Raw genomic sequence first — 26,266 nt, forward strand, 5'->3', positions numbered from 1 at the left:
AGGGGTCAGAGTCACGGGTGGAGGGTCATTGGGTTGCTCAAGAAGTGGTGCAGAGCGATCAAATAAATGGTAGCGCTTGATAAAATGAAAAGGCAAATAAAAGACCGTGTGCTGGATTTCGTAGATAAATGAATAATAACCTACAAACTTCAGATAGAAGACCTGACATCAGCATGACTTTACCCATGCGTGGTTGATATTACATTCTCAAAGACAAAACTCCCAGAAAAGAACAAAATGTTTTTATTCATCTTTAATTTTTAACTTATTTTGGGGGTCAAAAGTCCCTTTAAAATGTGGGAATGCATTAAAATGCGGTCAGCTCGGCCTGAACAAAAGCACACGTGTGACCTAAACGCCACTATAGCTGTTGACCTTTGCACACACAAGTCAGACCACCTTAAGAGATAGCACGAGCTGTGGGCAAACACCATCAGGCAAGCGTACGTTTCCACCTTACACCTCAGCAATATATCACATCTGTTACTTAAAGAGATAGTTTGTGGCGTTAGGAATCTTTTTGAGTTAGAAGATAAATGCAAGATCTGCAAGACTGTATATAAAAGATGTATATAGCACCTGACTCTGAAAAGCAATGATAACTGAGAAGCTTCTTAAACTTCTTTTCTTTTTAGCAGCCAGTAGGGGAGCAAGTTGTCTGCTTCTAAAAACGAGCACAGTTGACCTCTGTAACCTCCTTAAATACTTTCCTGATGGCTTTATGGTCTCAGAACATTAGGAACATTAACTTTATTTACTCAATTCTGGTCACACTGAGAACCAAAGAGGAGGCGAAAGCAGCGAGCTTTAAGGTTCTAAGTGAGATCTGCACCTCGTTCATCACAACCACTTTCAAAACACCAGCTTAGCAACGGCTGAAATGATGAGCATGGTGCATTTTCAGATCTCAGTCTATGGCTGCAAACTTTAGAACAATAAGTTATTGCAGCCTGTCTATACAAATATAACCAGCACCTTTTAGGTTAATTAACACGTTTATTTTTACCTTAACAGGAGCTCAAGTGTAAAAATGACAATTTTTTTTTGCAGGGTTTTTCGGGGTTAGGTGCCAGTGCGGGCCAGCTGTTTCTTATGTTTCAAGCCTTTCATATAAAGCTTAAGCTCACTTTCTCCAAATTCAGTGTTGGATTAATACTTCTAAAACAGTGCTGTAGATGCAAGAAAGTGAATATGTGTACTTACTGAACTATTCCTTTAACTATAAGAGATGATAGAAAAAATTTACTTCCTCCTCTGTATGCTAGGTGGTAAAAAGAAATAAAGTATTTACTTAACTGTGTCAGTTTTCCAATTTTTTTTAATCGAAAACAAAATAATATATTTAAGATAATTTTAAGACAATTTTCTTTTTTGAGTTTGTTAAATCTCAGTTCAGAGTTCCAGAAAGGTTACAGTGAAGCCAGTTGACATTTTTATTTCTTTAAATGAATAAATCGTATTCGCAAGGTGAAGCAAGCTGCTTGCAGAGACAAGCCCAGATCTGCTATGTGGAACATTTTACCATCTTTCAGCTCCATGTTTTGGCCTCACAGCCCACAGTTTCCTGTTTTGGTTCGCTCTCATTCTGCTCTCGTTACTTTTCCAGCTGCAGCAGGCAGCTGTTTCAAATAAAAGGATAAGATAAACACAGTTTTGCACTACCTGCCAGGAGCCAAATGGCTGACAGAAGAAGCTGGTGACCACAAGTCCCAGCATTTAACAGAGAAAAGAAGATTTAACAAAATATTAAATGAAAAGGATCAAGCCTCAAAGATGGAGATCACAGTGAATATGGTCAAAAGTGTACTAGCCACTGTCTTCCCTTTCTTATAGAGGCCTCTGTTTCCAGGTCCAAGATTAGAGACAAGCAACAAACAGATATTCAGCTCAATAAGACACTGAAAGCTTCCTGAATGGGTGATTTGCTTGTATGTTTGTGCACATGAGGCTGAGTGTGTGTCCAAACACCACAGTCGACTGAAAACTCATTTGCTTGTCCATTTACTGAGCTTCCCTTCGCAGCACAATGCAGCTGCTGGACAAAGAGGCCTCACTGTGGGATTCAAATGAAGGGGGAGGAGGGGGCAGGGAGGTTGAAGGGGTTATTGGTGGAGTATGGAGGTTGAGTTAGGTAGACAGCATTGAATGAGCTGTGCATGAAGAAGAGAGGTGAGAGATGTTGAGGGGTGAGGAAGAGGAAGGCGGAGAGGTGTTTGTGCACCTCCAGACCAAACTGTGGGGCAGTGGTGCCTTCCAGCCTGCTGAGATGCCTCCCAACCTCTCATCAACATAGTCACACAATACGTAAAAAGGCCAGGCTTCGTGCCAGATGCCACTGCGTGTGTTTCTGTGCGCTTCAAGGTGACACACTTTATTCAACAGGATGGCCTCACTCTGGGCAGCCGAGGAGTTTTGTGAGCTCGGTGATGAATAAACATGCAGGCGAGGTGTTTTTGTACTCGTCATGAAAGCGAGGCGCATCTGGACGATTCCTCTGTGAGTTTTTGTGAGTTTTTAGAGGTTGTTGGGGCATTCAGATGCAGTCAAATAAGGAGAGGAAGCTTGGCAAAAGCAGGGAAATGAGTTGCAGGTGAGGCTGTGGTTAAAGCCAACCTGCGGTCACAGCAAAAGTCAATACAAATAAAGGGGGCAGAGAGGCTAATGCAAACCCCTTTATTTGAGATTTGAGTTTAGTTTTGTGTGGTTTATTTGGTTTTCTGTGGAATTATATATATCTGCACAGGGGGAAAAAATCCTGAGGAGAGAAAATGACCTCGCTGGTCATTTGTTTTGCACTCATTTGCAGTCAAATGGCTCCCTCTAGTGCTTATGTAGAAAACTATTTTTTACTATTTTTACTATTTTTTCTCTAGAATGACAACTCCATCTTTTTTTTTTTATCTGTCAGTCTGATGGATGAGTCTGGATTTGCCAGGAGAACAACCCTTGTCTGACTGAACTGTGGCCCTTTGGACAATTTCATGCTCCCAACTTTGTGGGAACATTTTGGGGATGGCCCCTTCCTGTTCCAACATGAGCAAACACAACTACACAATGCAAGGCTAATTAAAACATGGCGAGTTTCCACCACACTCACTGTAGGAAGAACTCGCCTGGCTTGCAGAGTCCTGACCTCAACCCAACAGAACACTTTTGGAATGAACTGGAGCGAAGAGTCCAAGCCAGGCCTTCTTGTCCAACATTAGTGTCTGACGTCACAAACCCTCTACTGGAATAATGGTCAAAAATTCCTATAAACACACTCCTGAACCTTGTGGAAAGTATTTCCAGGAAAGTTGGTGGTGTTATATCTGCAAAGAGTGGGCCGACATCATATTAAACCCTATGGTTGAAATGAGTTCGTGTTGATAGAATCAAAGCTTTCTGCACTGACAGATGTCGGTGATTTTGTTCAGGCCTGGGTGTGGCTAAATCAATTTAACTCAGCTTTCCAAAAAAACTCAGTTGATCATTTAATTCATGTTTTTATCAAAAAGGGCAGTTACGGCCCAGGAAGGTTTTCGATAATGTATAAAAAATACAACAAAGAGCCACATGTTGATTTTAGGAAAAAAAAAAAAGATACTAAACTGATTTTATTGTAAATTGTTTTCAAATTTTTAAAGATCATCCATAAACTTAACAGTATTAACAGGAATGTGCAGGAACGCCTGCTGGGTTTCCAAGACTGCAGTGATGTCTAGTCTGGCACTAACAAAAACACAGGAGGCCAGGCTGGAAATGGAGAAGCTCATGTTTTCGTTGGGAGTCACCACAGTATTAATTAACAAATATTAATGCAGCTGAACTGCCTGAAAGCTTCTCCAAAATCTAATACGACTTCAGTCGGTTCAGTCAGATGCAGCTCAATACTCCCTAACTCTGCACACCTGTGTAACACTTTTTAAAGTCTCGTGCTTCTGTCTGTGCCACATCTGGGCTCTGTTTCCCTCTGAATCTAAATCTTTAATCTTCTGGTATTTTTGGAAACCAAAGCTTTGTTTCTGTAACTTTATTCAGCTGAATCAAATTTCATCTGCAGCTTTTTACTTGTATTTAAAATGTTGTTTTGAGTATTTATTTAAATTTGTCATTTTCTAAATCATCCAGGACCTGTTTGGAATAAACTCAGGGGGGCATTTTCTCTCATTAACCTGCCACCAGGTGGTGCATTGTATGCAATAAACTGGTAACTATACTGAAAAAAATGTTTTTTCGCAAGGTTGTACAATGTATTAGTTGTTAATTTGCATCAGTTATAGTTAATTTAAACTTCCTTAAATGTTATATAAGCTGTGACTTTAACCTATGTCTCTCTGGTTAGTTGTTTGATTTATTTAAAAGAAAAAAGAAAGGAGTGAAATTTTCATGTGATAAATGAACTAAATAAACATAAAGATAAATTATTATTAAATATAAATAATGAATAGATAAAATTATTATTATAAGTGACAATCCCTCACGTTTCTGAGTTTAACTATAATTTTGTGCATCGACCAGACATATTTAAATATGTGAAACTACAGGGGCTTGCAAAAGTATTCGGCGCCCTTGAACTTTTCCACATTTTGTCACATTACAGCCACAATCAACCAATACAAAGTGCTGTACATGTGAGAAGTGGAGCGAAAATCATACATGATTCCAAACATTTTTGCAAATAAATAACTGAAAAGTGGGGTGTGTGCGTTATTATTCAGCCCCCTGAGTCAATACTTTGTAGAACCACCTTTTGCTGCAATTCCAGCTGCCAGTCTCTCACAGCACAGCTGCTCTGTGACGACCACAGAGGTTGTCTAAGAGAATATTGGGAGCAACAACGCAATGAAGTCCAAAGAGCACACCACACAGCTCAGGGATAAAGTTATTGAGAAATTTAAAGCAGGCTTAGGCTACAAAAGGATTTCCCAAGCTTTGAACATCCCACGGAGCACTGTTCAAGCAATCATTCAGAAATGGAAGGAGTATGGCACAACTGTAAACCTACCAAGACAAGGCCGTCCACCTAAACTCACAGGCCGAACAAGGAGAGCGCTGATCAGAAATGCAGCCAAGAGGCCCATGGTGACTCTGGACGAGCTGCAGAGATCTACAGCTCAGGTGGGGGAATCTGTCCATAGGACAACTATTAGTCGTGCACTGCACAAAGTTGGCCTTTATGGAAGAGTGGCAAGAAGAAAGCCATTGTTAACAGAAAACCATAAGAAGTCCCGTTTGCAGTTTGCCACAAGCCATGTGGGGGACACAGCAAACATGTGGAAGAAGGTGCTCTGGTCAGATGAGACCAAAATGGAACTTTTTGGCCAAAATGCAAAACGCTATGTGTGGCGGAAAACTAACACTGCACATCACTCTGAACACACCATCCCCACTGTCAAATATGGTGGTGGCAGCATCATGCTCTGGGGGTGCTTCTCTTCAGCAGGGACAGGGAAGCTGGTCAGAGTTGATGGGAAGATGGATGGAGCCAAATACAGGGCAATCTTGGAAGAAAACCTCTTGGAGTCTGCAAAAGACTTGAGACTGGGGCGGAGGTTCACCTTCCAGCAGGACAACGACCCTAAACATAAAGCCAGGGAATCGAGAATCGGTGGCAAGATCTGAAAACTGCTGTTCACAAACCTTCCATCTAATCTGACTGAGCGGAGCTGTTTTGCAAATAAGAATGGGCAAGGATTTCAGTCTCTAGATGTGCAAAGCTGGTAGAGACATACCCTAAAAGGGTCCCCAACCTTTTTTGCGCCACGGACCGGTTTATGCCCGACAATATTTTCACGGACCGGCCTTTAAGGTGTCGCGGATAAATACAACAAAATAAAACTAGTACCGGTACCGAAAAAAAGAAGATTTATTCATAACACACGTGAAAAGACCCAGGAAAACCGAGTTAACGATAAAAACGATAACAAAATAACGCTGAAAACCAATAAAAACCCTGAAAACCATACATTTCACACCTGAGCCTCAACTCTCGCGGCCCGGTACCAAACGACTCACGGACCGGTACCGGTCCGAGGCCCGGGGATTGGGGACCGCTGCCCTAAAAGACTGGCAGCTGTAATTGCAGCAAAGGTGGTTCTACAAAGTATTGACTCAGGGGGCTGAATAATTACGCACACCCCACTTTTCAGTTATTTATTTGTAAAAAATGTTTGGAATCATGTATGATTTTCGTTCCACTTCTCACGTGTACACCACTTTGTATTGGTCTTTCACGTGGAATTCCAATAAAATTGATTCATGTTTGTGGCTGTAATGTGACAAAATGTGGAAAAGTTCAAGAATACTTTTGCAAGCCACTGTAAATGGGATATCTAATCACTCAAAGTGCTGGAAGTGTAATGAATACAGGAATACTAGCAAGATTCTGTTTCACCTTGCTAGTGTCACTAGATTTAACTGCTGCCTTCAGAGTTACTGTATCAATAGAGAACCATTAATAACTGTGAAATTCCTGCTATGACAGGCCAGCATGTGTGCTGTAAAGATGTGTTGTCAAACTCCTATTAATGAGAAGCAGATACATTCATGAATCAAGAACAACTAACAACACTGCACACTCTATTTGAGGTAGCCTATATTATGGACCCAGGCAGGTCAATATGGGTTTCACGTCAAAGCCCATATTTTCAAAAAATAAAAAAAATAAAAAAATAGTGACATTGAATTTTCTCCATAAAAAGAACTTTAGCATGCTTTTTGCAGTTTTAGAAATGAAGCTAGTTACTGTTGCAGAAACAGGTTAAAAGAAAGAAAAATAAAATGAGTTTGGATTTAGCTTGCAGTTGATCCCAGGCATTAAACCAGAGTGAGAGACAAGAAAATAAAAACTGGGCAAAATGCGATTGCAGTTGTCATTTATGCATATAAGAGCATGTATATCAGGAAATCTAAACCATCCATTCTCCCAAAAGCAATTTAAAACTGTTATTTCCAGCTGTGATGAGGTAGACAATAAGCTGCAACCTAGATTTGATCAAAACAAGTTGTCCTCTGGTCTGCAAATTTACTGTTGCTCTGTATCTGCCACATGCTGCGAAATTATTGTGCAAGGATCAGCAACAAAAAGGAAAATAGGTAAGTCAGTGTGTTTGTAAGGACATTTAAAAGCACCAGGTGTTTATTGAAGCGCTGCGCAGCTAAGAGATTAAAATAAAGTGACGTAACAGCAACTAAAAAGCAATATTTGATTTAAAAGTTATGAAAAGGTCTTGATGTGAATGCTTTGCTTGTTTCATAAATATGGAACAGTAAAGCCCTGATCTCCTTTGCAAAAGGCCTTAAAAAACAAATTAAAAACTCTTTTCATGCTGAAGAGATTCTGGTTGAAATTAAAGGTTTTATAAAAGTCTTTCTTCCACTAGTCACCTGGTGTTTAAGACAAAAGTTAAATGCAGCTTTTTTTTTTTACTACAAGGGTTAAAATGATTATCCCCCTATGCTAATAGATAATTGTATACTGCAGCCTGTAGTCGTTTAGTTTTCAAGTCTCACGTCTTTCAATATTGTGCGATATTTAGTAGTTGCACAGGTTGCAGCTGATCACACTACCACACTGGAATTCAGTGAGCTCCTGGGAACAACCCATTCTTTCACACATGTTTGTAGAAGTCTCGCACACATCTCCTGAGCAATCCCATTCTTCTTTGGCAAATCTCTCTTAATCAATAGTCTTCTAGGGTGGACCTCGGTCTTCAGTTCTCCAAATACTCCAACCACCGTGTTTAAATGTGGGGATGGTGTTCTTTGTTCTCCAAGCATAAGCAGCATCTCTGTATCCAAAGAACTGTAATTTCACCTCACCTAACTAAGAACGTGCTTCCAATACGTTCCAGTACATGAGTTTTGTCCAGGTTGTCCTACTTCAAGGTGTGAAGGTTTTACTGATCTGCAACCTCACAGTCCACTCCTGTTGCCTTTTTGAGACTACATTCTTGAGTTGGCAAAACATTAACGAGTATCTTTTCAGCTGTTCTGGGGTCTTTAGACAAATCTCTCACTAGTTTTCTGTCCAGAGTCTTTGAAATCTTTCACTTTCTACCTCTCCCAATGTTGTTTCTGTACAGAGTGTCTTCTTTGAATTTGTCACTCCAGTTCTTGATAATTGGAAACACTGTGATAACTTTATCTATCTAAGCTAATTGTAATCCTGACACTAAAACTATGTTTTGAGTCTTAAAAATTCAAACTCATGGGAACGGGGACTTTGTCCCCATAAGGGCTGTTGGTCCCCACAAGTAATCTTCCAATGTTTGGTCCCCACAAGGATATGTAAACATGTACACACACACACACACACACACACACACACACACACACAACACACACACAAAAAAAGAAATACAAAAAAACACAAAAAATACAAGAGATGTATCCTCACATCAGCCCCCCCCCAAAGAAATTCACCTGACAGCAATCAAAATTAAGGAAAGTTTCCAGGCCAAGGTGTCTTATAAGCATGCAAGAGTCCATCAAGGTTAAAAGCAAAACTTCAAGATTTAAAGTTTATAAGATCACACTGACGGAGAGGTCTGATAAAATCTGGTTTTCATCGGTGCCAGACATTCCTCAGATCTGAAGAAATACTCTGCAGCGAAATGTTGTTTAAACCCGAAGAACTTTATTTGAAATTCCAGTCAAGATCCCAAAGTCACAAAATACACGAGCAGTACAGGAGGAATATCAAGATGTGGAGACTTTTTTTATAACCTGAAAAGGAAAACTGTGTTTAAAAGTGTTAAGGACAAAAAGAGGCAGTGTAACATGGTAAGGTTTCGTGTGAACATTGTGCGCATGCAGCCATTTAGTCTGTTTATGATTCAGGCAGTTTGGACAAGTAAAGGGATAAAAGTTCGCTCGAAACAGCAGCTGGAAGAAAAAAAAAAAAGTCAGAGCTGCTGTTAAGAAAAAGGAAATAAAGGCTCAGAGAGTTCATGAGAGCAAACGTGCCAACATCTGCTGTGGACAGACAGAAGCAGGAGACAATCAGGAAATCAGAAAACACCATTTTTCTGCTTATAAGAGTATATGAGGAAAAACCAACTTTCGTTGAGCGAGTCACAAACAACAGAAACACAAAAAATACAATTTCTTTTTTTTTTTTTTTTAAATGTCCTCACTGTATAAGTGCGATGTTTAGGACACCAGATGAGAGGCAGATCATATACAGTATCATATAACTTCCATCACCAGTTTAATTATTTTGCTTTGGAAAAGGTGGTTTTAAAAATACAGAGCAGAGTATTCTTCGTGATGGTAAATTTTTTTTGTCTGTGTGAAATTTCCAACGTTCACCTTGGATCAGAGCAGCCGCCTGCAGCTCATTAAAGGAAGATTCAACTGAATTGTACTCCTAAAGTTTTGTTTACATGTCATGTGTAGCCTGTAAACACAGGCGTTATTTGCTCTGTGAGCTTTCTGAGGTCTGATTAAATGCTACATTCATGTCAAGTCGATTCATTCATGTCGAAGCACCTCGTCCAGCTTGTAAATAACATCAAAACTCAACCCTGGAAGCTTTAAAACAGCTCAGCTTTAAAGCTGCTGCTGCTGCTGCGAAAATGATTAAACTCCGTCTGCACCATCCTTCCATGAATCGACACCTCATTAGGATAAAAATTGGGGATAATTCAGACCTCTGCTTTCTCTTTTTTCCTGTGATTGCCAAGAAGGTTATGCAATGGGTTCAGTTTGTTAGCAGGATTGCTCAAAATATTAAAAGTGATTAACTTCTGCAGTAGGTCCAGATCTGGATCCAAGAACTCTTAGTATTTGGGGTTTTTGTTTTTGGCTATTGCGAGATTAAGGAAGATTGAACATTTCTCATCATAGCATCACAAATGCATACAAACTGAAACATGAAGTACTGCCACACAACGTCATCATGTTTTCCAGAAAATATTATCCCAGTGTCCTGAAATATTTTTACATCCAGAGACTCGATTCACACACGATGTGGAGGGAGGTACGAGGTGTCACACTTGTTTTAAAAGTATGTCTGAGCCACAACGTTATGGAAGAGCTTTACTTAGTAACATGAAAACTCTTTCAACATTCAAATCCAGACATCTTAAGATGAGATCAAACAATAAATAAAGCCGATTTACACAACAAAGTGGAAGACTACCACCATGTTCATGCTGCAACATTTGAACCAAGTGGGAAAATGTTGCATCAGCTGCTTCCTTTAAACCTTCGACAGAATGGCTGCAGATGATATTAAATACACTCTGATGATGGCACAAAGCAAACCGATCTAAACTGTTCATTTATACCCATACGTGGAATCTCCACCTGATTAACGCAATTCAAACAATGCGGCTACTAAAGCAGCTGTCGTGGCGGCCTTGCTGCATCGGTCTGTGAGCACGCCCACGTTGGAGTAAGAAATATGAACGCAGGATTAGACACGTTACCATTTTTCCTGCTGTGACCTCACATCTCCTCTGAGGTCTGGTTGCCAGATCCAGATTCTGGTTTCATTCACCCTTTTTTGCCTCAAAAGCCAAATCACCTTGTAGACAAACTATATAGTTGTTGTTTTTTTAATTTACAGACCCCTTTATTTTATTTTTTTATTCAGTTTAAAAGAAGACCCATTGAAGTCACTGTATCAGTTCATGCTGGACTGTTTTCTTTAACAACACCTTTAAAAAAGAAACATTAGTGTTCAAATTTAGGTTTACAAACAAAATCAGAGCTGTTTCTGCATCATTTACAGTACTGTATTAAATCCAACTCATGGCAGAACGTGAACATTCCCAAATATGTAACCACACGTAGCTATCGTAAGTAATAATACGCCATGTAGACACAGTATATTAAATAGCAAAGGGATAATACCTTTCAGAAACTGTTGCAGTTGTACCCAGCTTGCTAGTACTGTGTGGGCACGTATACCATTTTTCTGATTTTCATTGCTCTGACATTCATTGTATGCACACCGACTCAGTTTTGTCTCAGTAAAAGTAATGTTATTCATTATTAGCTCCAAGTCCAACAAGAGCAGCCCAGTTTCCCTCTTGATCAGTGCAGACACACAAGTTTAAAAGCATACAGCATTAACTTGTTTTTGCTGTGCACTGAAGACCTTTGTGTGTGAGATTGAATGATGAACATGAGAAGAGAGATCAGAGTTTCAGCTCTTATTTCCTGGTATTTACATCTAGATGAGCGGCACAGTCTGGGCCTCACACCAGGGTTCTCTGTAGTCCAAAGGCATGCATGGGGTTAGGCTAATGGGTGATTCTAAATTGATCATATGTATGAATGTGAGTGTGAGCGGCTGTCTGTCTCTAAGTATTGACTGTGATGGACTGGCGACTTGTCCAGGGTGCATCCTGCCTCTTGCGTCATGACAGCTGGGTTAGACTCTATAACCAGGAGCAGGTTAAGTTTAACTTTTACAAAATCGCAGCACACTGATCAATTAATTCTCCAGAAAATGTCGTCACAATTCTAGGAAGATCAAACCAACCTCTGTGTGCGGATGTCAGTGATATCTTACATCAGTAGCCCAACATAGATTCCTCGACTCCCCTTGTGCAAGTTTGCACAGATAGTAAGCCCACATTCAAATCTAATTTTATATTCACTCTTTACTGAGAATTTTAAACACCACTGGGTTTGTACATATTTAAACATGAATTTAATGGTGAAGCTTGCTCAGATTCTGTGACACTTAAGTCTCTAAACCTACACAGTCGCAGCTTTTCTTCCATACTTCAAATAGGCACAGATGTTTTTGAGCTGGACTGACCAAAATGTTTAAACTGCTCACACATTCATACAGCATGTTTCCTGTTGCTCACACTCATTTCACAGCTGCATTTTTCTTCACTTTTTTCTAAAGTTGTAGTTTTTTCCCCCCACAGCTAACCATGGGTGAGTTTGTGGTACAGTGTTGTTCCACAAGGTCCATTGTTTAATCATGGATATCTCCTCTCAGTTTAAGCTTTCACCTCTGGGTAGACCAACATGAAGACCAGTGAGAAAAGCATGTTATTCTGAAGCTGAGAAACTGGAAAGAAGCTGAGCAAAGCCAGTAAAAGTATCTGGATTGTCCTGAAAAAGAAATGATATACAGAGCAACAGGCATCTAAATGGCTCTCCAAGCTAAAAAAAAACAAAACAAAAAACAAGAGCTGATAAAACACAAATGGTGAAAGCAGCAAGGAAACCCCCAAAACACTAATGAGACTTTGAGAACAGCAATGCAGAGGCCACACTGCAAGATGCCAACCACTCACCAGCAGCAAAAATCAAAAAACAGGATTGCAATTTACAAAACTGTACAGATATGAGCTCCATTAGTTAGGGAACAGCTTTATGGCCTGATGGGACAAAGCTTAACTACTACCATATAGATGGAAAGACCAGTGTCTGCAGAAAAGCATGGATCTGCTCATGATCCTAAACATACAAGCTCATTTATAAAGCACGGTGGAGGTGCTGTCATGGCTTGGGCTCCGTCGCTTTCATTGATCATGACTGCAGCAGCAAAATGAATGAAGAAGTCTCCAAAAACATACTCTGACAATTTACAAAGAAAGTCATCCAAAATAATCAGGAGGATCTTTATTATGTGGCAAGATAATAATCCAAAGCACACCACCACCTCAACAAAGGACTTCAGCAGGATACATAATGACCATGCACTTAAAAACCTGAAAACCCCAACAAATCTGACAACTACATGATGGTGCAGTAAAATCCTGTAAAGGCATGACCAGTGAAGAAACAGGAAATCTAAAGTTTATTTAATGCATACTGAATAAAAGCTGAAATTTTTTTGTGTCTCTTCTCATGATCACCTTTTGATCCAACACACAAAATGTCTTCATTGCACAGAACTGTAAATGCAAACAATGTCGTCATCCACTAAGGTGGGGATTCAATGCAGTACTCTAAATCAAGACTGTGGAGTAACAGTCTTGCAGAAAACTGGGCAAAAAAAAAAAAAAAAGACAGCATACATCGAATCATTGCCTTCATCCCATGTTACCAGAACAATGTGCTGACAGTGCAAAGACAAAACAACATTAATCACAAGAATGTGAGGCGTGGAAAAGTGCTGACAGACTAATTTGATTTGTTTACTTCGAAAATCTAAGTTACATTAACATTTCTGTGCCTGTTAGTGGTTAGAGGAGAGCTCACCTGCTGAGATTAATCCTTAAAACTCGAGCGTTCCCACAGCGATCAGTGGAAGCAACCGCTAGCTACGGAAAAAATTTAAAAGCTAGTTTTTTTTTTGTTTTTGTTTTTTTGGAGTTGAATGACAAGGCAAGTTTTAACACTGAGAACACAGAAAGACACATTTAAAATATAAACCGATCCCTTTATCGTGTGAGGATGCGCCGTACACCTGGAAGAATAAAACATAAAGCACATACAGTCCAAAGCATCTAAAGTGCTGAGGGGGAAAAAACAGCGCGTTAAAATCACAGCATAGATCAACCAAAATACAGTCAAACAATGTGTTCAACCAAACGAGCGATCCGGTGCCTGCGTGTCTCGTAGCCGTTCCTTCACGCCCTCACCTGATGGCAGCTGGCGTTGCCCAGTGTGTTGTATATGAAACAAAACGCTGCAATGTTAGCAGAGCGCCTTGTGATGCTGTTTTAATAAAGTTTAAAACTGTTAAAAATCCAAACAGACTGGAGAAGTCCAGTCCGGCACAGTCTGATGACGGTGGCGTCTTTGTTTGGAGGTTTAAAACAGGTAGGTAGGCTGTGTTTCTTTCCATTTGTCTAGAAGAGCTGGATCATGGACTCCCGGGACTTCCCTACTCCGATCCATTTGACTGATGAGGTGAGAAGCAGAAGAAGCAATCATCTTAGGGGAAATACTGAAAATCTATCAATTTAAAAAGCTGCTCATCAGTTCTTGCACTTCCATGCGTGACTTCTTACCAGGCACTCCCACATGCTCCTCAATGAAGCGAACGTATTTCTGTGCGTTCTCGGGCAGCTCCTCAAAGCTTCTAGCGGCCGAAGTGTCGCTGTCCCAGCCGGGCAGGGTCTCGTACTGAACCTCCACGCGCTGCAGCACCTCCTGATTGGCTGGCACAAATCAATAACAGCATCACACCATTAGCTTGACAGGAGGAATCACTCGAAGGGCAACAGCAACAGATCGATGTGTTCTCTCTGAAAACGGAGCTCTCTGTAAATGATCAAATAGACTGGAAGAAGAGAAAAGGCTGCCCGATGATCTCTCATGAAGGCAGAAGATTCTCCACCTACCAAGATCCAGTTTAAGACTACCAAGCAAAACAAAATTCATTAACATAGCTCACATGTTCAGATTTTTCCTCACCTGGAAAGTGAGGTATAGTTTGGTTGTCGACTTTGTACCCTATGCCCACTTTGATCTCGGTGAAAACGTCAAGTATGTCGAGTTTGGTGAGAGCTAAACTGAAAGAGAAGACGGACAGCTTTACAACAACTGGATAAAGATACTTTATATATTTTTACAGCAAATCAGTAAACAGATAAAACAAATCTGCTTTAAACAAAATGTGACAAAAGGGATGAAAAACTGTCAGAAAACAAGAAAAACAAGACTTTTTAAAAATGAATAATAGTCACCGGCAAAACCTATTAGCGTCACATCACAATATTCAATTCAATTCACAAAACAGTTCCCTCAAGGTGCTTTGTATAGTAAGGTCAAGATCCTGCAATAATACAGAGATAACAGAGAAATCCCCGACCATATGACCAAGTGTTTTGGCGACAGTGGGAAGGAAAAACTCCCTTATATCCATGTAAGCTTTTAACAGAGCAGTTCCCTCTCTTCTTCTCTTCCTCAAAATACATCATATGACATATAAACAGGTTACATGATGTCCTGAAGTGTTTAGATACAATAATCAAAGATACAGAAACTTCCTTCTGTAGGGACACAAAACCAACTTAGTGACATAATCTCGCCAAAGTGTTGCGACTGTGCCCTAAGGTGCCCAAGCATCCTAACTGGAGTTGTGACTACTCTAAAATACTTTCTTTTCTCTTAAAATATACAAAAAAAAATGATTTAAAACTCACGCAGTGAAGCCATTAATCATATGTGCATATTTGATGAGCACCAGATCCAGCCAACCGCACCGTCGTTTTCTGCCTGTGGTCACGCCGACCTCCTTCCCTCGAGTCTGCAGCAGGTCTCCGATCTCCTAATGAAAACAAGAGTCTAAACTTGAACATCAGTTCTTATGTAGGTTTTCTGTAAATGTTTGCAATCGCAGAAAACAAAAATACTCTAAATTTGTCTCTAAATCTTTGAAACGAATTCTAAGCTACAGCTGGTTTACTGCTGGCAGTGTGGCAAAACTCCTCCAGGTGGTGCTATTTGAAAATCTACTCATATTTCACACAGACAAGTTAAGTGATTAGGCCATGTTTAACCATGCAGACACAGTAGATACTGTATGTACGAAACAGTTAATGTGTATGTAACGTGCAGCTTTTAATTCTCGATGTGAAATATGAAGTCGTGCTTATTAAAAATAAAACCCGATCTGAACCAAACTTTTATCGTGTTTATATTTAGTATCGGTGTGTGCTCGTACATTCTTCTGCTCTGAGGGGAAAGCACCGATGCCCACTCTTGTGGTGTACGCCTTGACGACCCCATAAACCTCGCCGACGTTCTGAGGCGGCATCCCGAGGCCCGTGCACACCCCGCCCACCGTGCAGTTGGACGACGTCACAAACGGGTACGTTCCTGCAACGACACCAGAGGTGAAGTCGGGTCATACTTTCTCATGTCACATCTCCTTTACTGGTGTGAGCTCTGAAAAGGTGATGTCATCGCAGGCTTGTTTTAGCAAGTGTCCTGATTTGTACTGATTTGTACAAAGGCTTTCATATTTGTCCAGAGATTTGTGACAAAACCTGCAAAACAAGCTGTGACTGGACTAGAAACCAGATGGCTTCTACGTGACACTCAGTTAAATTTAAAGTAATTTTCCTAGTCTGTCCTGTTGTCTGATTAGACCTGCGGTTGCACCTTAGGAAACATACAGACAGACCGACACAAACAGAACAATCAATCAGAAAAATGACATGCTTGGAAATTTTTAAAAGCAAATAAGTGCTGGGATCACAAAACCAGTTGCTGGAGGCTGCTGACATGGAGGTAAACCCATTGTGAGGAGAGACTGTTGTGTAATCAAACAGCAGTTTTGGTGTCTAAACCATCAAGCGTGTCCTGTCAAAGTGCTCTTTATGTAAACGCCGACACCCTGCATGCTCCCATGTGACATGTTCTGATCATGTGTAGATCCAGCCTGTCAGAAAGAAGGGATGTGTTTCGCTCTGACACCACAGAAACTACAGGCATCGTCTCTGGATCATGTTGAACTTTGACTGTAATTTAATCTGCTCTCAATGACAGGTTTATGCTCTTACAGAGAGATATTATGGTTAAGTCTACCGTATCATTTAATGAAAGGAACAATCAAATTGTCATACTTTAAAGTCTTATGAGAACAGTTAAAGAGGCCCTCTAATTCTAATCAACTGACCGATAGACTCAGGGTGCCTCCGTGCTCATGCACAGGTGAGTGGTTTGAACTTGTGATTGTGCACGCCAAGCCCAGATGCACAAAGCGCAATAATAACGCTTAAACTTACCGTCGTCCCTACCCTGAGCTCCATGCAGGCTTTTGCAAAGAGCATCGCAAAGCTTTAAGTGTTTCTTGGACAACGTCATCAGCTCACCGTGGGTGCACTAAACAGCACTTTGCAATCAGAAACAAGATTTATACTGACACTACAGGTTAGCACAAAGAAACAAAGAAGTGAAGTAAACACTGATTTACTGACCAAAGTCGATGTCCAGCAGCGCTGCATTGGCTCCTTCCACCAGGATTTTCTTAGGAGGACCATGAAGTGCCTCGTACATGTAGTGCACACCATCTCTTACCATGGGCTTGATCTGCTCAACATAGTCCTAAAATAAAAAAAAATAAAAAACTCGCAAAAAACCCAACATAAATAATAAATAAAATACAGGGAGATCTGCAAAGAGCACAGCTAAATGTTTTCAGATTTCCTTTTAGTTTTATTACCTTTAACTTGAGCAGCTCTCCGTCTATGTCGATCTTTAGAGTGGGGTACATAGACTGGTACTGCTGGGCCAAAGCTTTATACCTGCAACAAAGAATGATTCTGATTTATTTCAATCATTCATGCACCTTGGTCACACTTTTCATTTTTGTTTGCATTTTAACACAAATGAAAAATAGCAGCACAGAAAATAACTATCGGTTGGACTATTTCCCTCCTCCTTTTCTGGCGGGGAAGTAGGAACAACCAGGAATGGCCACATTCAGAAAGAGATCAACCCTTTGAAGGAGGTCAGTGAAAGTAGAAGGGTTTAGCATAGAAATTCAAATGTCTATCATGGTGGTACCTACTAGGCCTGTGCGATCAAACTCATTTTTTTCTACCTCCAATGATTATTAAAAGAATACATATGAGATAAAGATATTTTTTTATATTTCTTATTTTCCTTTTACATTACCCTCCATAAAACTCCCCTCCCATACTGTGACATGTCCACTTATGCTTTTCACTTGAATAATGATTATAGTTAAATAACACTAGCAGATTTCTGTTGGTCTGTGTGAATACTTTGGGGTTGCTTCCTTAATCACAATGAGTTACTACAGCAGGTAGCAACTGGTTGGAAACTTTATTTTAATTAATCACTTGTTTTTTTCAAGTTGTAAAATTCTCCCTGTAAGATTCAAAACCACCTTGAGATGACCATAACAGCTGAACCATCTTGAATTTCAACTCTGAGTAAGTGAAGCAACTTACAGAGCTGGATTTCATCTGAACACCTGCTTAGATCTGCTTCCAGTAAAAGTTCCTGAGTTTATGGCACCGAAAAAAGGCTCGTCAGCCAGTTAAAATTTCTGAGCTCGGTGGTTCAAAAGATATAAAATACTACTCAGCCTTTAATTAATTAGTAATCTTAAACCTTTGCATAGTGACAGTGTCGCTGTCAGGGTAGGCTGAGCGGTGACTGCAGAAATGAAATGTGTTTAAACAGTTCAACTTTATTTTTGTTTCACTTCTACAGTTGTTTATTAATGCAACATATTTAAATTGCAAACCAGTCCACCTGAAACTAAACGCGGTAACAACCAGCTTCACACCAACTTCAGCTTCTGAAAAGTAAAGATAAGATATTTTATTTAACCCTTACTTACAGAGACAGTCCCGTTGAGACTCAATGTCTCATTTACATTTACTTATTAATGGGGCAAATCCACTGGTGGAAGTCTGTGGGGAAGTGACCCTCAGCTGCCTTCCTCTGTGAGCTCTGTGAACGCTTTCCTGATAACTTTACGGACTCAATCACTAGTTTAAGATTACACTGAATAAAACCTGGAGTTCATTTTGGAAAGTAGAAGTCAGGAGGATTCTCCAGGGTACGCTCATTAGCTAGCAACTTTCACAGGCTTGCGGTTTCACAGCCAGATTCACCCACTGGTTGGTCACATGCCGTTTCAAAACACTAGATGGCGATGGTGGAAACACTATTTTACTAACCAATGGGTAACACGGTGGTTGCATCCAAGTTTTATATCATTTATGGTCTAAACTATGGTCTAAAGCTTTTTTTGTGATACTGGCACAACAGCAACAGTTACCAGACAACCAGACTCCTGCTGCTGATATGCAAAAGTGATCAGGGTGAACGAGCACTGCATGTTGAGTGTTTATAGACTGTGGGCCTTTCCAGTGTCCAAACCTGTATTCTGAAAGGTAGATGTGACATATATAATGTTGTTGGTGAGACTGACCTTTCAGAGAACTGTGTGAAGTCTGCCAGCAAGTCACATATCCTGAGCCCGGAGCGTGCCGCCTTAGCCGAGTACACCGGACCAATCCCCTTCTTTGTCGTCCCGAGGCTGAGCAAGGCCAAGAGAGGAGGGAAGGAAACACAGAGAAAAGAAAAACAGCATTTACATGCAGTCTTGCTCCGCAACATGAACTCTGAAACTGTAAAATCATTTCATGCTATGCACAGTTGCACACAAATGAAAAAGGAGCAGCTCAGTGGTTCTCACAAGAACAAAAGTTCATTACGCTGTTTCTAAAACAATACAACATAAAAAACATTTGACCTGCCACCTCTCATTTAATATCACTAAAACGGTTTCAAGTTATAGTCACAGACTAGCAAGTCCGAACTCGTGATGTGGAAACTTTTATTCTCTGAAAAATGACAAAATGCAGATGTTTAACTGTCACTGAGCTATTTGCTTCTTCTCTACAGACTCCAAAATATTATAAACTCAGACAGAAAGCATCTTCTCACACTAGAGTATTACAGTCTGACGTGCTATCACCACAGAATTACTACAGAGACAGCATGCCCACCTAAATACACATCTACATACAAAAGCTTACCATGTCATCATGTACCTCTAATAAGACGCCCTATTAAAAGGAAGTCTTGGCACAGCAGAATATTTACACCCTACATGCAACTACAGAACAGAAATAGATAAATATGCCCTACAGTTATTGCGCTTCATCATCAGTACAGCCAATATAACTCATGTAGTATCCAGTAACCATATGTGCCAATGTGCATGAGTGAAAAGTCAGCTGTTTCTGCCAGAGAAGTAAGAAAGTAAGAAGTCCAGTCGTACAAACCTTTGATTTATTTTTAAACACATTTTTGCTTTATCTGAAATATTGCATCATTTGACATCTTAATAACACTTATTTAAATACAACTGTCAGAGATGTTTGAAAAGGGATGAACTCTTAAGTACAACTGGGAACAAACTCAGAAACACTACACTCACTGGCTATTCTGTTATGTACTTCTGTTCAACCGCTCACTGATGCAAATATCTAATCAGCCAATTATATGGCAGCAACTCGGTGCAATTCAGCAAGCAGACATGGTCAAGATGTCCTGCTGAAGTTCAAACAGAGCAGCAGGAGTGTTTCTAGTTCCTTGTGGAATCTGTGCGACAACAATTAAGTCACTTCTGACGGCAAAGGGGAGCCCAATCTACAATAGCTGTGATAAAAGAAACTGTGCAATATAAAGCATGATATTTCAGTGGAAAGTGAGGCAACAAAATTTAAAAAGAAATATTAGACAAGTGGAAAATTAAATGTGTGCAACTTAATGTCCATTTCACTGGCAAATGAGTGATCTTACAGCAGTGCAAAGCTGGGAATGAGTGACGCATCATCTTTTTTCAAATATTTGTAGAAAACTTTAAATATTAATTTAAATATTAAAGTTTTTGTTTCTTTTTTACTTGCAATGCTGGTAAATTTGTCAGAGATGAAATTTATGACACACAGTCGCACAGAGATCCCAGCCTTGAACTGTTTTACAGACACTTAATTTTATGGTAGAATAATCTTGATTGTGAATCTTGATTATAACATGGAATTGAGAGTTACTAACTTAAATGTGTGAGGTTAGATCAGCAGTATAACACCGGCTGCTGTGATATTCCAGCACTCTGAATTGTGTTGCCTGGTTCTGTGATCGTATTCTGCTCTGACTTTCAGCAGACCTTACACTACAGCGTGCCTGCAGATGCTGGAAATCCACCAGCCTGACATCGCAATCTGCTGAAAGCTTATAATGACTCGGCCATTAAAGCACATGCACTCTGTCGCTCTCAGAAACACGTGAGCCGGCTGTGAGTTTGGGACCGTGGCTGCTTTTAACAGGAGTATGCTGGGTCTGAATTTAGATTAGCATTCTGAATGTTCCTCAGGCTTAGCATAACATTCCTCACACATATCAGTATGACGCAGTGCCCGGGCGAGTACTGAATTAGATGATTGAATATCTCGTTTTACTACCTATTTTATTGCTTGTGTCCTTGTGGAGAGTTTAGAAGTCAGACCGTCAGCAGGAGCCTGCTGCTTTACTTAGTCACTTGTTGAAGCTGTGCTACTCTGTCTCGCGCTACAGAAACGACACCTGCTGCAGGGCTGCTACTCTCTGCCTGCCCTCCGACTTCTCCGAGGACGCCTCCAGGCAGAGGAAAGCGTAGGTTACACGCACAGTGTCACTGTGGAGAGACGTTCGTGCACACATGCAAAGTAAAGATAAGCCTATGTGTGAATAAGTAAAGGAGAAAATGCTATATCTATCTTTTTAAGTTACTATATATAATATAATGGGCTCTGTGATATGTATCCATATGGTTTCAGATACAGAATAAAACAGTATTGTATATATGAATATAGTTCTGTTACATTTTACAGGATCTAGCTAATTCTGACCCCAAAATTGGAAAATAACTCAAAGTTTAAAGGTATTCATACAAAATAAATTAACTGTGCAGGTGAGGGAGAACACAGAAGAGTCTGTAGATTTGTTCATGCAAATAAATCCTGGTTTATTTTCTGAGACTTTTACAATTTAACAAACTACTTTCGGTCTGTACTGACCCATGAAATGGCCAAAGTCACACAATGACACAAACTAACCACACTAGACTAGACAGACTCCCATTTGTTGTGAGGATTAAATTAATAGTAAAGTGCAAAGGCCCTCTTACTCTGTCTGATGGCAGGTAAACCTATTATTGAAACCATCAGCAAGAAATATTAAAAATGCTTTTATTAAGGCCTCACCTGCACAAGCCTAGAGACCTGTGGGAAATCATCTGGTGGTCTCCGGTCACAAATGAAAACCATGCATTCCCCAACAGGCTGCTGGCAGCTGCTGTGAAATCGACTGCTAAACTCCATTCATGCAGGCCTAGAGACCGGTTAGTGACCTCCTGGTAACCACCGGTCTAGAGGAAAATGTGTATTCTGAGATTAGCAAGCCAACGAGTGGTTGCTGATGGTCACGGGCAGGTTGCCACAGACACCAGTAGTTTGTACGGAAGATGTCAACTTGACCGGAAACACTAACTACTCACCAAACAGTGTGGAAAGTGTGAAAAGCTCAACACAAACATTCACCTTCAAAAAGTTAGACCTTTTAAGATGAGAAGTGTGGCAAACTTTTGACTTTCAAGGTGGCTGGTCAACATTTCAGTGTTGCTCAGAACTTTTTCAAGTTTCACTGCAAGCCAGAAATTAAATTAAATTAAATTAGATTAAAATGAAAACTGCATCTGCAGGGAGAATAAAGCAATCACAAGGCGATTTTTGTGTGTTCCTTCTCTGCAACCAAATCACACAAAAGCAGATGTGATCAACCGAGTTGTCGATGAAAAATTTTCCCTAGCGGCTGGAATTTGCCAGAGGACGTTGTCGACCGGTCTCTAGGTCTGTGTGAATGAGGTTTATCTTCCAAAGTACTATAACACTCTTTGGCAGCAATTACCCAGTTTAAACCTCCCGACGGACTACAAACAACATTAACATATTATGTTTTAAGCTGTTTTGTTTAACAGCTGAATATTTACACATCGAGCAGCAACAGGATGACATTAAGTCCAATAATCCGCTTTTAACTCCTCGTGGAAATATCTGGCATTTTGGCTGCTAAATCCTCCACGATGTTCACCATCTAGTCTCTTTGCCTTTCAGCTGTTTAGCGATGAGTGCACAGAGTGGATGTTCAGAGATCCTTGTGTAAAATTACACTATGAGAACACAGAAAATGAAAGGTGTGCATGGAGCCGAGAGTCACCACGATGCTCTGCAAAGCCGAGGGTGGGAGCAGTTTTAGGTGTTATTACAAAAAATGTCAGTGCTTCAAGTTTGTATGTGAGGATCAATGTCGTGTTTATTTCTAGAAAGGAGACTAAGATGTTTATAGAAGAAATCCAACATGCTGGGATCGTGTTCAAAGCTGCCGTAACATTCTTCTACCTGGATTTACAGTCATACTGTTGTTAACCGCATTCAGCAGCTACTAATGATGCAACGGATCAAAAATCTCACCGTTCAGATCGGATCAATTTTCGGATCAGCAAAAATAGAAAAAAAAGACAAAAATTAGACTCGCCATTTACTTATTTAAGTATTTTTTGCCCATTAAAAAAACATTCAACTGAAGATTCATTCCACGCACTTATATAAAAACAAATTAAGGTGCAATATGGACATTATGGACCATGCTGGGCATCCTCTGCATACGGCCATAAACAACCAGGGTTCTGTTCAGTGACAGGTTGCTTCTCCCAAAGTCAAGGACCAGCAGACTTAAAAAGTCCTTTGTCCAACACGCCATCAAACTGTTTAACTCCTCGCTGGAGGGGAGAGGGAAGGAAAACGGGGACAAAGGAGGGGCAACAAATAAGCTGTAGTGCCTTTTCACTGTGCAATAGTTTTTGTTAATATCCAACGGTGTAATAGACTCACAATACTTGAAATGTGCCATTCCTTGTATTCTTGTATTCTATTTATCCCTTTTGTATACTCTGTATTTATATTTGTGTAAATATGGTATATTTCTGCTCACATTCTGCAACTTCTGTCGGTGCTGTGCTACTGGAAACTGAATTTCCCGGAGGAACCCACCCGAGGGATAAATAAAGTTTCATCTAATCTAATGTAATCTATAGGGCAGTACAGGGCTTTGTATCTACCACTCTACTGTGATATAACGAGCGATCACGGTCACGTGGCTTTCCGTTGACCTGGAGGTCCACCCATTTGTAGTTAGGGCAACAGAAGATGCCTGGGACAGTTCAGCCATAACTTTAAACTGCTCCTGCGCATACTTGCTTGGAACGATCTTGTCACTGAAGTGGACGCGCAACGAGATATCATAGCGTGGCTCAAGCACGTTTATCACAGTTTAAACCCTTGTTTTGCACAACGGAATACGGCCTCCCGTCTGCAGCTAAACACCCCAGTAGCTTTTGTAATATCTTTAGCCCGGTTGGATTGGGCAGCAAAGAGCTGCTTAAATGCCGCAAACTCCTCTGCTCCGCCACTTGGACCGCTAGCGCTGGCCATAACCACCGCTTGACAGACCCACCACACGCACCATACACATACTTTTTTTTCCCCTTTCTCAAATCTTCGGATCACGCGCGTACCGAACCGTGGAGCGGGATCGGTTCGGATTTCGGCTAAACCGTGATCCGGTGCACCACTAGCAGCTACAGCTGGCAGCTGTTAGTGTGTAACATGTGGAATAGTACCCTGACCCTGTGACAGCAAACTGCAAAACTATCCAGAGGCCTGACTAAGATTCACATGACAAAAAGAAAGAAAAGCATGACTCAGTGCAAAGATGAATACCGAAAACAGAACGCAATCCAAGATAAGGAACACAAGGAGTGGCATTTATTCAATCAACGACTAACTTTAGTGTTTGAAGCTGTGTTTGCTAATATACGGAGTACCTGAAACTTAAAGTGTGTGCACGCTGTGTGTACATTGCAGCCGTTTGTAAGCAACAGGTTTCTTACTTCTGGCCTGCTTGCTCTTGTCTCTGCTGTTCCTGAACGCCATCAACCGCTTGGTGGAAGTCAAACACTGCGAAGGAGGGAGAGAGGACACACACACACTCACACACCTCAAAGAAAGCAGAGCTCCCGCATTCACACACACATACACGCGCACACACACACACACACACACACACACACACACACACTTCTTCTTGCATGCATTCAAACTGTCGCACACTCTCTAAAGTAAACGAGTGCAGGGGCAGATCTGCGAGGACTTACCAATGTGTGCTCTGTCCGAGATGATCAACCGTTTCTCCCAGCCTTTTAGACCTACACACGCATATATGCTGTGAGTTCCACACAGATAACTAACACCATGTTTTGCTCAGAAAAAGAAAAAAAAAGTAAGTACAGCACTCACTTTTTCCTTTGCGTTCATTTTTTTCTGCTTCTTCGAACAGGCCTGGAAGATGGATCACCACACCATTGCCTGATGTAAAAACAAAGCTATGTGACATTACAGTTCTTGGTTTCAAATCAAAAGAGTCAAAGCTGAGTTTATTTCTCTGTAAACTATCAGTATATGCCCTATTTTGGTTTACGATCCCTTAAAGAATACACAAAATTATGTTTAAAGAAAGAAGAGTGACTTTTGATACGAAAGTAAAATGTTTCAATGCCACAGTGAAGGTTCGGATTGTCCTACAACAGAGAAATTACAGGTAGTATAAAATTCTATCATCACCACAATGTCACGCTTTGGGATGTTTGAACAGAACGGAGGCTTCATTAATGATATTAGAAACAAAACTTACTACAAAGACAAGTCAAACTTTCTGACATGTTATGTTTCACACTGTTGATGATGCAGCTCTGTTGGGGGCTGTCATTTGTGATGCTGTCGATCGGAGATGTCCTGAGTAGCTCTATGGAGTGATATCGAGGCCAATCCAGGCTTATTACTCTGGATGAACTAAAATAAACCTGATCAAATTTAAACCCTGTCTTTATAGCACTCCACTGTATTAACTTCAGCCTGCTGGTGTTACTGTGCAGTCAGCCTCTATCAAGAAGCTTTGTGCTCTGAGAGAGTGAAAATTAAGGGCAAATGAGGGGAGAGAGTGTGACCTCTGAAACCCAGACACTAACAGATGTGTTACTGAATCTTAAATCTCTCCTCTGACCAGGGCACAAAGCGTTTAGATACCAGCCTCTCATTTCTGGCCAGAGCTGACAGTTACTTTCACAGATAAGTGATTTTGTTTCCAGCGAATAGTCGCATCGAAAGTTTCTGTGACCTTGAACACACTCATCCTGGCTAATCAAGACTTTTGTACAGTTACAGTTGTTACATGAGCACCAACCAGTGTTCGTTTCAGTCAGATCTACCCATTACTCCTCGCATCATGGTTCAAAATACATATAGGTGACGCTAAATTTGCTTTGTCTGTTGTTTGTTCTATACTGTCTGCTGTTCAGACCACAGTGGAAGCAAACCTGAATGCGGAACTGGCCAAACAGGATAGCCTGCATCTGGAAATGTTTTAACTTAGTTGGAAGATAAGCTTATCGTTCCCATTTGTGGGCAGAGTCGCTTCATTCGACTGTGTGTAAGTTGCATCTAAACCAAAGTCGGCGCCCGTCATTGTGAAAGCAGTCTTAGGTGTGCCTGAATGTAATGCCAAGAGACAGAGCAGAGCTTTCTTTACTCACTGGAGTATTCAAACAGCTGGCTCTAATTAGCTTTTAACTGGAGCTTCATTACGTGGAGGCAATGAGGTAATTACTTTAACCAAATTAAATATAGGAAACAAGGAAATTAGCTATAAAAGCATTAAAAAAAAGCTCTTTTAATGACACTGTCAGAATGAATGTGCTCACTAAATGAGACGTTCT

At 40.6% G+C, this 26,266-nt stretch overlaps 1 protein-coding gene across 1 annotated transcript in view; it reads right to left on the reverse strand.

The window, feature by feature from the left end:
• Positions 1-8,875: 8,875 nt before the first annotated feature.
• The window catches only part of adss2 (adenylosuccinate synthase 2), a 29,726-nt gene continuing 12,335 nt past the window's right edge, over positions 8,876-26,266 (reverse strand). The window contains exons 3-13 of the mRNA XM_005930513.3: positions 24,792-24,860; positions 24,650-24,700; positions 24,386-24,452; positions 18,821-18,928; positions 17,075-17,156; positions 16,830-16,956; positions 15,572-15,726; positions 15,051-15,175; positions 14,320-14,417; positions 13,914-14,063; positions 8,876-13,804 (exon numbers count right to left, since the gene is read on the reverse strand). Coding sequence (XP_005930575.1) covers positions 13,752-13,804; positions 13,914-14,063; positions 14,320-14,417; positions 15,051-15,175; positions 15,572-15,726; positions 16,830-16,956; positions 17,075-17,156; positions 18,821-18,928; positions 24,386-24,452; positions 24,650-24,700; positions 24,792-24,860 — 1,085 coding nt within the window. The 3' untranslated portion in view covers positions 8,876-13,751. The remainder of the gene's footprint in view (positions 13,805-13,913; positions 14,064-14,319; positions 14,418-15,050; positions 15,176-15,571; positions 15,727-16,829; positions 16,957-17,074; positions 17,157-18,820; positions 18,929-24,385; positions 24,453-24,649; positions 24,701-24,791; positions 24,861-26,266) is intronic.

The sequence above is a fragment of the Haplochromis burtoni genome, unplaced genomic scaffold (assembly GCF_018398535.1).
Source record: "Haplochromis burtoni strain Fernald_Lab_line unplaced genomic scaffold, NCSU_Asbu1 Contig_46, whole genome shotgun sequence".
In the NCBI taxonomy this organism is placed as follows: Eukaryota; Metazoa; Chordata; class Actinopteri; order Cichliformes; family Cichlidae; genus Haplochromis; species Haplochromis burtoni.